This window comes from Heterocephalus glaber, unplaced genomic scaffold (assembly GCF_053883595.1).
Source record: "Heterocephalus glaber isolate CG9 unplaced genomic scaffold, H.glaber_assembly_v1.0 deba00001673, whole genome shotgun sequence".
In the NCBI taxonomy this organism is placed as follows: Eukaryota; Metazoa; Chordata; class Mammalia; order Rodentia; family Bathyergidae; genus Heterocephalus; species Heterocephalus glaber.
Window position 1 is genome coordinate 3,519,240 of NW_028258410.1, and position 11,539 is coordinate 3,530,778.

General features: G+C 40.0%; 1 protein-coding gene and 1 pseudogene across 1 annotated transcript; both read right to left on the minus strand.

The window, feature by feature from the left end:
• Positions 1–5,113: 5,113 nt before the first annotated feature.
• LOC147822096 (olfactory receptor 2L3-like) lies at positions 5,114–8,208 on the minus strand (annotated as a pseudogene).
• Positions 8,209–9,603: 1,395 nt separating this feature from the next.
• LOC101722382 (olfactory receptor 2L3-like) lies at positions 9,604–10,562 on the minus strand. The gene has a single exon (XM_087197557.1). The coding sequence runs from the start codon at positions 10,540–10,542 to the stop codon at positions 9,604–9,606; it is 939 nt and encodes a 312-aa protein (XP_087053683.1). The 5' UTR covers positions 10,543–10,562.
• Positions 10,563–11,539: the final 977 nt, after the last annotated feature.

An 11,539-nucleotide genomic window follows, 5' to 3' on the forward strand; every position in this document is an offset into this window, starting at 1 on the left:
TAAGAAAATAAAAGAAAAAGAAAACAGAATGAAACCAGAGAAAAATTTAAACTAATGCATAGCCTCACAAAAAACTAAACAGCACCAAAAATAAGAAACCAATGAATAGATAAAAAAGCTCAAAACATAAAAGCAAAATCAAACCAAAAAAAAGAATGAAAAAATGTCTGTGATTTTGATTGTGTAGTTTTCTTCTAGGATCTACAATTTTGTGGAAATGTCAAGTTGCGGAAATACCTTTGCTCCAACAAGTTGCTGAAGAAATAAATCAAACATCAGATCCATTCTAGATGTAGTCATGAACATTCCATCATAATAGAGTAAGGACACCGATGACTGTCAAATCCAGGAAAAGTTCAGCTGTCTGTGGCCTCTGGTTATAGATGTAAGGTCTGTAACTTCTAGTTTAAAGGCCTAAAGGTCTCTCTTTTCAACCTTACCACATCTCCCTGACCATGGATGTCTACTGAGGCTGTTTCTCACCCAGTCACTATGGGAAAGTAACACAAGGAGCTCAGAATTGAAGACATCTCATGGTTGCTCTTAGTACTTGGTTCAAACAATCAGCCCCTCCTCAAAATAGTGTGTGAGAGCTCTCATTCTCTTCAGGAGAAATGATGGGCACTTGAGCAGGAGACATTCACCAGCTCTTCCCTTTTGAAAAACTCATATGAGAGCAGAATCTATTGCTCTCCCTGTAGATCACAGCACCTGCTAGTCTGTTCCAGTCCCATGTTTCTCCCTGAAGCCCTCTGGGATGCCCAGGTTTTGCTTTATCTCTGTAGATTCATTCTCTGTTTCCCTTGAGCAATGAGCCAGGAGCCTGGGAGAAAGTGTAGATTGTTCCCTCCTTTCTCTACATTGTGCAATTTATCTTGAATGGCTCTATAGTTTTTTAATTTCTTGTTAGTTCTTTCCTGGTTTCCATATCTCAATCATACTAGGAGTTGCCAAAGCACTGGGAATTAAGTACCATCTCCACCTTGTGTGGAGGTCCTAATAATCAAAAAAGTTCACCAAGCCAATCAAACTCTCATGTGAACCTTAGCTAAACTATGACAAGTAACTGACCATAAGTTACTGGATCTGTTCCCACTTGACTTACCAAGGCCTTGGCCACCTCCTAAATCCAAACTATTTCTCATCCCACTTTCTGAAAGGCCTTTTATAACATCTGACTGACACACTGACACCAAACCTTCCCAGCTCCTTTAACATATGACCATCTAGAAATATTCCAACAGCTCCTCCAGGAATATGGAGGCAAGAGGCTTCCACTCCTGGGCACTGACAATAATTGTCAACCTGAAGTCCTCCCCAGTGACCAGGTTTTAATCAAGGTCTTGAAGAAGGGTGGGCCCCAGGAATGACTTTCCACTAATACTTATACACCCTCTTAATCACTGTTTATATAATTAGTCATTAAGGTACAAGTAACAGATAGTTGTATTCACCTCTCCATGGTAAAACCCAAGCCACCTGATATACTAGAAAATGAAGGAGGGAGACCACAAACCTTGTACATCTTTGATCCAGTGGATGACTTCAAATTATGTTTTTTTCAGAAAAAAAACCAATGAAACTGTTAAACCATATAAATAAAACTTTTGTTCTCTCTAAGTAAATTGTGTGGCTACTCTTGATACCTTTTTTTTGCTACACTTGATGTCCTTAACACAAAGTATAACATTATCTCTTCTTTTGCTGTTTCTTATGGAAACCAAATAGATAATTTAAAAAATTTCCCCTAATAAACAGTGATCATTTATATACCTTTTAGTTGATCACATTTTTCTCCTTCATCAATAACTACCGAAGAACATGACAGGTAGCCTAGACAAATGTGCTCAAGTTTGTATTGCCATCCTTCAAGATCAAATATAGTAACTGGCAGCAGTGGCCATGCCCCATTGTAGGGGACTAGATCTGACTCCTGACACAGAGGGTTATGTTTGTCTCCTAAAGAGAAATGTAGTTCCTGTGTCAGTCAGTCTGAAACAGTAGAAGATACTGCACATAAGCTGGCTGACCATGTTTCCAAGGTCTACAAGAAACATCCTGAATCATAGATCCCCTGGTGCAATATCTGGAATTGGAGGTTCTGGTAATTGTCCTAGCCATGGCCTTTATTAATGCTTCCATAACCTTACTATTTAGATTTACATATTCAAACATATTTCCTCTTTGGTAACAATTAAAGTACTGGAATGGCCCAAAGCCAAGATCAAAGCCTGGCTCCACACCCATGGTTCATCAGGAAATCCGCAGAAGAGGAAAAGCACTCCCCTGATACCTTATGTCAGACAGGGAGGGAGCTCTTTGGTCTCTACATAGGTAGAGCCAGCAACCAATTCAGCAGGAGATAGCTATCTAAGATGAAGCTTCCCCCTTTTCCACCCTTCAGTGATTTTTCAGGAAAAAGATCTTCAGGCAGGGACTAGTAGAGATAGCACAATTGGGGCTGGGAGACCTCCTCCACTCACATGAATTTGGGCAACATCCCAGAGCCAGTCCTCCTCCCATTATCATCAGAGAAGCAAAAGTAAAATAAAAAAGACCAAGGAAATTTCTAAAGCTCAAGGTCATAGTACATATGTGTTATATCTTGTGCCCTTAACTTCCGTAACAGTTTTGCCATTCTAAACTTGTTAAAAGGTCATGCATATGTATTGAATCTCACATATGTAATTTCTTCTGAAAGGATTCTGAGAAGTGCATGTGTGTATTGTGCCACTGAGATGACTCAGCGACTTGTCAGTCATTTCCCACAATCTAATCCATAGCTGATCAAGAAATCCTCAGAGGAGGATCATCCAGAGACCCAGTGAGAATTGCTCGAGCTACAAACCATCTCCTAAAATCTGAAACCTTGCTTTTTCTGTATGCCTTTTACCCCTGTCATCACAATACCACTTTTCTGTTCATGCCATATTCTTGATTCTGTTGGCACAGACCTGCCCTGAGCACATTTTCTCCTGATCTTCACTAAATATAGCCACTTTTTTCTTCTATGCTAAATTCACAGTACTTTGATTGCTGTACACGAGTCTGGAATCTGTCAGATCCACCATGAAGTATCATCTTCTTCAAAACTTTCATCTAATTTGTAGTATTCTATTTCTTGTTTAAATTGGAGTTAAATGATTTCTCAGTTTTCACTTAAGAACTTTGGCTGATAAGATCCATTTCTAATTTCTATTCACATTCAGTTGCTAGAAAGAAAATGTGAAGAGAATAACCTCCTGGAGGAAGGCAATGATTGGCTAAAAAACTTGAGAGTAATGAATGGGTCTTTAAAATGTTAAAATAGAAGAAAATGAGAAAATATTAGGGCTGATTGGATGTATTTCAGTGAAAACACAAATGGAAGAAGTTAACTTGCAACTGTCCCATTGTTTCTCCATTTGAGTGGAATGGGAGTGTTTGTGTCGCATACAGTGTGCTACATATTTAGTAAGTACTTGGATAGTGCTCTCAAGAAGCAAAACCAAAGTTTTTTATTTTCACCAAATTTGATCATCACATGAGTGATATAACATTTTCAACAAGAAATATTGCCCTTTCCCATATTATTCTTTTGTCACCCTAAAATTTCATTTGATGATACTTTCCTATTCATAATTTTTGAGAGAAAAAAGTCACACACATTTGCCAGTTTGTAATCAAAAGTTTTAATTAGTCAGCCTCATAACAGACTCTAACTGTCCATTGCCATGTTCATATCATCTATTCAAGTGCAGATCTTCTAGTCTGAGAAGCAACTGTGCTCACAAGCAGAGTACAGCTCACCACCACTGCCATGTTTGTGCTAGCCAAGACTTTTCCCCAGCAACATTCCGCTTACTTTTTTCCACCTGTCTTTGGGCAATGACAATTTTACCAGAAATATTCACTTTTGAACAAAAACAACATTTCACTCACAGTAAAAAGTAAACAAAAAATAAATTGACATTTTACAGAAATTATTATTGAACTGTAGGCAAAAATGATATGCATCACTTCAGAATGCTTTAATCATGTAAATCCAAGGTCTGTTTCATGGAAAATACAAAATTGTTCCACTTTGTTCTGAGGGTAATCCCTCCAAAATTCCTTGAGGATAAGTTTCTCTGAGTGTTTAGGAAATAAAAAATAATTTTACAGCATGCCTAAGAATATGCCCTGAGAGTAAATCATTATAAATCAAGTAAGTTGTATAGAAACCGTGCAGTATGAAAGTAAGTTATTATTAAATTAATGAAATATTTTCTGCGTTCAGTTAGACCTGCCCATTGCAAATACTTATTTTAATTTTGTGGTAATTTTCTAAAATTAAGAGTAAAAGAAATTATAGAGTTGATACACCAACGTGAGTGATCACAATATACAATGAATGCTTAAATTTTTAAAAATGATTACAGTAAAAGACACATTTGCACTAATGTCCCTAAAAACATTTCTCCTTTCTTGAAACACACATTCGTTATTCGATTATTTTTTCCTGTCTCTGAGGCACTTCTGCAAGTCCTCTTTTGTACATATCTTTATGAAATGATAAAAATTATAGTGCATGCTGCTGCCAGTTCCCATGAATGGGAACGGTAGGGTCATAAAAACTTGACAGTGTGCCCTCATCTTCCTGATTTGACAGATCTAACACTGTTGGAATTCTGACTCTTCCCAAAAGTAAAATTGACCATGTGAGGTAAATATTTTGAATGTGTTCTGGGTACCACGACAGCCACAATAGCACAGCTAAAGGCCCTCATGAAAGGAGACTTACAAACTGCTTCAGGAATTGGCAAGGACAATGGGATAAGTGAGTTTGAATGTGGGGAAGGATTGTAAGGGGAATCATGGCAATGTGTCTGCTAAAATACTAGTTTCAAAATTTGAACATTCAACTAAGTTGTTGATCTCATACTAACTTTGAAATATTTGCAAAGATTTCCCTATATTCTATTTTTATTTTCCATGTCAGCAAATTAATTCACATTAGTGAAAAATCCATGGCCATTATTAGATGGGAAAGAAGTAATAAAGATTAATATTAGGGTTGAGAACATATAAGTATTTTGCCACAGTGGATGAATTTGCAATATTACAGATTAAATTCAGTGTAAGTGGTGGATATTAAGTATTTTTTTTCAAGTAGTGATCCACTGCTGCATATACAAAGGCACAAATTTGCCTACATTTTCCCAGAGCAGATTCTTGGAATCACTCTTCCCAGGGCCCTCAGCACCTCCTTGTTCCTCAGGCTGTAGATCACAGGTTTGAGCACTGGGGTGAGGAAGATGTAGAAGACAGCAAGATCCTTGTCCTCTGCTGGAGACTGGAAAGACTTTGGTTGGAGATAACTGTAAGCGAAGGGTGCATAGTAGAAAGTCACCACAATGAGGTGGGCACTGCAGGTGGAATAGGTCTTCATCCTTTCTTACCATGACTACATGTGGTAACCAGGAAGAATGAACTGACCATAGGAACAAGAATATCCAGAAAAGGAAACACAAGAAAGAGGATGGTGCTCATGAACACAGTGTACTCATGGACCCTGGTGTTCATGCAGGACAGAGTGAGCTTGGATGGAACATGGCAGAAGGAATGATTGATGGCCCTCAATCTGCAGTAAGGGATACTTAGGACTTTGTGTGACCACAGGAGTTGGCAATAGCCATTGCCCAGGATCCCAGCATCATCTGCACACATACTCTTTTATTCATGTCCATGGGGTATTGCAGAGGGAAGCAAATGGCCACATAACAGTCATAGGACACAGACATCAGGATTAGTCCTCCTGAACCTACTAAAGTTCCAAAGAGGAAACTCTGCACTCTACACCCAATGAAGGAGATGGACTTGTTTCCAAAGAGGAAACTGGAAGTTACAATGCTGGTCCCGCCTGAGTCTCCCTACCTACACTGACTCATATTCTGCACTCACCTTGGTGAACTAGAATTCACCACACTGTAAAATGACTGTTGTAGAATCTAAGAAGTCAGGGAGGAGCATTCTCACAGTGTGTGTGCAAACCCAGTGTGATTCCCCTTCTCAGCAGTTTCCTGACAGAATCCACTGGAGAAGGCATGGCTAGTGCACAGTGTTCTCTTTCATTTTATTGACTAATATTAACTGATCTTATTGGATATTTGTAAGTGCTTGTTTTCCATTGTCTAGAATGGAATAAAGAACCATTTTATCATATTAAGAATATTACAATACACAGTAATTATCTTTTGTGTGTACTTGGATGTTACTAAATTATGTACTTTCAGGAAGTTTCACAAGGATGCATTAGTGTTTAAAAAACAAACATTGAAATAAGTCAGAAGACATTTTTTGATACACAGAAATCAATTGCATTGATAAATTCTTTCAATTTTGTTCTGGATTAAGAATGACTTCTGCTTTATTGTACATGTTCACAGAAGAAAGATGAGCTTTAAATCTGCATCTAATCCAGGCCTTAAACTTTAGTAAGGTAAACTCTGGCTGCTCAGGTTTCTCTGACTGTGCAGAGACACAAACATGGATGCCTACTGGCTGCCCATGGGAACACACACCATGCACACTCAAAGCATGACTGGGGCAAAGACAGCACTGGACAGTGGTGTGTGTTTAGAGTCTGCACCACTAATTCTGCCATCACTATCAGCAAATTATCAGCATTCATGTAACATGGTTTTTTTCACCTACAACTGCACAGTGACATCGAGATCAGATTGTCTCTGTGAACCATGCCCATTTGGTTCTCCAAAAAGCTTTTGCTGGTCCCTAAGACAGATATTATTAATATTATATTTTGAAAGTGTGTGTACTGTCCAGGAAGCAAAGTGACAAATAAGTTCAGAAAATGAATAGTATAAGCACTCAATTTGGCACAAATTGAATTTGAATACAAACTGGATAGCTATAACACAGCTACTATGCACACATTGCCAGCATCACTTCCAAAAGGCTTTTTTAAATTTTGAATCCTGTTATTATTTCACATTTGGTAATTTAACCGTTACTCTTTTCCTTTAACCATAGGTCCATTACATATTTTCATATTGAAATACTATTTATAATTTCCAGGTATTTGACCCCAATATAATGGATATTTGGTAGGTAGGTGAAACTGAAAGGAGGAGAGAATAATGAAATTACTTCCATCTGATCCAGAGATCAGGCTCACAATGAGCTGATTTAGCTTCTGGTGTCTGCACCTCATAATGCAGGCTTTCTCCTGCAGAAGGGTTGATTCTCAAATTCCACTACCAATCTGATTCTGAAGCTAAGTTCTCTCAAGCACACAATAGAATTTATCCTTCTATAAAATAAACAAATGTAAAATTAGGATTCATACCACAATTCCTCCCCACTTTGAACCACTGACTTCCTTGGCTAGTTGTAGCACTGGTCAGCTTTCAACTTGGTGGGGGGACACATGCAATAGCCACATCATAGAAAAGAGAAGTTTAATTTGGCTCAGGACTGCATTTGATGGGCAGCTGGCTTCAAGTCAGGAAGCTCATAGTGGAGGGCCCAGGAGAAACAGAGCTGCTCAGGTCAAGGTGGCCAGGAAGCTGAGTGGGATGAAAGGAACATAAGCAAGAGTCTTAAGTCCATCAGTGCCACCTCCAACTGACCCTCCCTCTGCCAGCACTCAGCTGGACATCAGTGGGTCAGTCCACCCTGCACTCTCTCACCCTGTGCCCTGACCACCTCTCCTAGATCTCCACATCCATTCAGTGGACTATGAGCCAACAGTCACAGGAGAACACAGTCATGTTTCTGAGTGGACCTTTTGAGTTCTGTCCTGACAAATATACCTATAAACCTCTTACTCCCCACTTGGCATTTCAGAGAAATCCAGGAAACTGAGCAGCAACCAGGATTCCTTCCTTCAGTAGCTGCAGACTGAGTCTAAGGACGGCTGTGTCCCTGGGGAATGTCCACTGAGACTGACAGGAAGGAGCCCATCTCTGAGGACATGGCCTGGCCTGAGGCTAAGGTGAGGACAGAGCCCTGGGAGCCCTGAGATCTCTCCAGGCTGCAGTGGGCAGGATCAGGCAGGTTCATGGGGACCTTCCCAGGCTGTCCTGCTCTGATTTGCCATGACAACTTCTGTGTCTCTAGGGAGCCCAGAGCCTTGTGTGGGTGATCCAGGGTGAGGCAGCCAGGACAAAGGAGGACCAGGATGCCCCCTGAGCCCCACCTGTCCTGAGAGATCTGGGGTGGTGTCATCCTGAGGGTTGTATGGAGGGGGCAGGACCCAGTTTTCACCTTCTGCACTAGGACCCCACAGTGAGAAAGGATGGCCAGAGGACTGGGCTCAAATGGAAAGAAATCAAGAGTCAAAACTTGAGTAATATGTAGCTGTTGCTCTTACTCATTTCTAAATGTCTCCCTTTAGCTCCCAGGAATTATTCACTACAGCACACAGCTCTTTATATGAACAGTGGTACACACTCATTTTTAAAAGGAAGACCATTCTGTGTCCCGAAGAGCAAGACTTAGGTGACAAAGGTTTCTCTACTGCAGTGGCACATGCCTATGGGTTAGACACTCAGGAGTCTGAGGCAGAAGGACTGCTTGAGTGCAGGACTTAAACCTACACTGCACAAAAGAGTGACACCTTGTTTCACAAACACTGTGGACAACATGTGAAATAAAGACAAACCATTCCTGCCTAGAATGAATAAGACATTGATGGATTTCTGTGATTAACAAATGGGCATTTATGTGTTGAGTTATATTTCATTGAATAATCAAGAGTTTCCTAGGTAATATTCTATTTTTTTTCATGTGTCGGGCTCCATTTTTATCCAGTGTGACTCAAAACACTGCATTTTAGGTGGTAATCTTATATGCTGATGGGAATCATGTGTGCAAGGTGTTGAGAACACAAATCCTGAGGGTCAGCAGGTGATGGGAGTTAGAGGTGATCACAAGGTAGAGGAAGTTTGTGTCCTCTGTGCCATCACATTGTGTCAGTGTGAGTTCCAGATGTACAGTACTAATCAGCATGTGTAGGTGAAGATGTGAACTCAGGAAGCTTTCCTTTATATATTCCTATTACACATGAGAGAATTCAATATCATGATTTATGCAATCACATTAATTATGAGAGGTTAGAGTAAGAAAAGTACCAAGGACAATGAGATAAATGTGTTCAAATGAGTGTGAGTACTTTGAGGGGGATTCATAGCAATGTGTTTTTACAGTATTTTTTGGGGGGGGTACTGGGGATCCAAGTCATAACCTTGTGGCTGGGAGGTAGACACAGTGTCACTTAGCTAAATCCCTGGCCCTAAAGGAATATTTTAAAATTAAAATATTCAACAAAGGTTTTGATCACACAACACATTCAAAATGACTGTGAAGTTTTCCACATTTTCCATTTCAATATGTCCATAATAACAAAATGTTATCCGTAAAGTGAAAAAAGTTCATGTCCAATATATTTACAGAAAGGTGAGACAAGAAAACAAAAATGTATATATTAGAACACATAATTATTATCATTCCATAGCTCAAAATTTTAAAATCTTAAACCTTAATTCTAATTTTTCAGCCCAAAACATTAAACATTTTTCTTATTCCTATAGATTGCTCAATTACACTGAGGCAGAAATTTACCTACATTGTTGTAGAATGAAACTTCTCAGCCACTCTCCCAAGGGCACCCAGCACCTCCTTGTTCCCCAGGCTGTAGATGACAGGGTTGAGCACTGGGGTGATGATGGTGTGGAAGACAGCCAAAGCCTTGTCCTCTGCTGGAGACAGGAAGGATTTTGGGAGAAGATAAGTGAAAACAAAAGGTACATAGTACAAAGTCACCACAGTGAGGTGGGCGCTGCAGGTAGAAGAGGCCTTCTTCCTGCCTTCCCGTGAGTGCATGCAGTAGACAGCAAGGAGCACTTTCCCATAGGAACCCACAATGGCCATGAAAGGGAACAGGAGAAAGATGATGGTGCTGAGGAACACAGTGTACTCATAGACCCAGGTATTCCCACAGGCCAGAGTCACCATGGCTGGGATATCACAGAAGAAATGATTGATGGCCATGGACCTGCAGTAAGGGATATGGAGGACATAGACTGTGTGAGCACAGGAGTTCACAGCACCCATTGCCCAGGATCCCAGGATCACCAGCACACACCCTCTTCTGTTCATGCAGATGGGGTAGTGCAGAGGGAAGCAAATAGCCACATAACGGTCATAGGCCATAGACATCAGAATAGGTCCTTCTGAACATGCTAATGTGGCAAAAAAGAAACACTGAACCCCACACCCAATGAAGGAGATGGACTTCTTTCCAAAGAGGAAGTCGGAAGCCATCTTGGGTACAGTGGTGCAGATGTAAATGAGTTCCACAAGGGAGAGCTGACTGAGCAGGAAGTACATGGGCATGTGGAGCTGGGCATCCAGAAGGATGAGCAGGACCATGCACAGGTTGCCGGCCAGGGCCATCATGAAGGTGGGGATGGTGAGAGTGAAGAGGAAAAGGCCAAGGCTTGATGGGGGGAACAGGCCCAGGAGGATGAAGTTGGTAGAGGTCTCATTGTAGTTTTCCATCAGGCATTTGTTTAGCTTTTCCTGAGAGTGCCTGCAGTGATGTGGTATATATGAATAAGAAGTTATTGCAAGTCATTACTAAGACTGACATTTTAGCTCAACTATTTTATTTAGCTTCAACTATTTTAGCTCTTTAATAAAGAAAATTTTTTGAAAAAAGACTTCCATTTTCTACCTCACATATCTGCCTGAAGATGGCAAACATGTTTTTACACAATATAGTAAATCTCTAAATTTATCAAAATTACATATTTGTCTAATGCCTTTATTTAAACTCAAATAGTATGTTCACTTACAAAATCAATTGTCCTCAGTAGGAAACCTTACATTACAGGTGAACATATGAAAATGAATGCAAGTACCTCAATTATAAACAAAAATGTTAATACTTGTCCATGACCCTTAGGGATGTTTTACTTCCTGTTTAAGAGAAGGTTATAAACACTTAGCATTTGTGTAGTAATTAATTTTTAAGTTTGGTTCACTAGAAATTTTATAGAGAACTGAAAGATAGACTTTTAAATTATATATATATATATATATATATATACACAACAGCATAAAGAAACATGAAAATTTCCTCTGTGTTTTGCCAAAAACTCACTTCTTCTGTTTTTGTGCCTGGCAGGTTATCCTAATGACCCAGAGCTTTGCAGAGGGAACATTCCTAATCACCTGCAGGCAGAAACCTTATAACTCTGTGACCAGATCACCCTTCCCAGGACATAGAACCCACTTGCTCCCAGGACATGTGTCTCAGCTCTGAAAATCTGACCATGCCTGTGTGTGCATGCCCACTTATAAGAATGAAGTCAAATTGGTAGCAGGTATGTGAGTTTACAGTCTTATAAAATTGTAGCGAAGTGACCCCCAAAAATGTCCTCTGCTGCATAATCAAGCATTGTTCTGCAATGTCCTGGAACTGAGTCCTTCATGAGATGCCTCCTTCCTCCAAGTGCTTTTATACCATATTCTAGTAAAAGGAGAAAAGAGTGTG

Excerpts from the sequence above, each read along its gene's own strand:
- LOC101722382 (XM_087197557.1), bottom strand. The coding sequence starts at position 10,542 with ATGGAAAACTACAATGAGACCTCTACCAACTTCATCCTCCTGGGCCTG.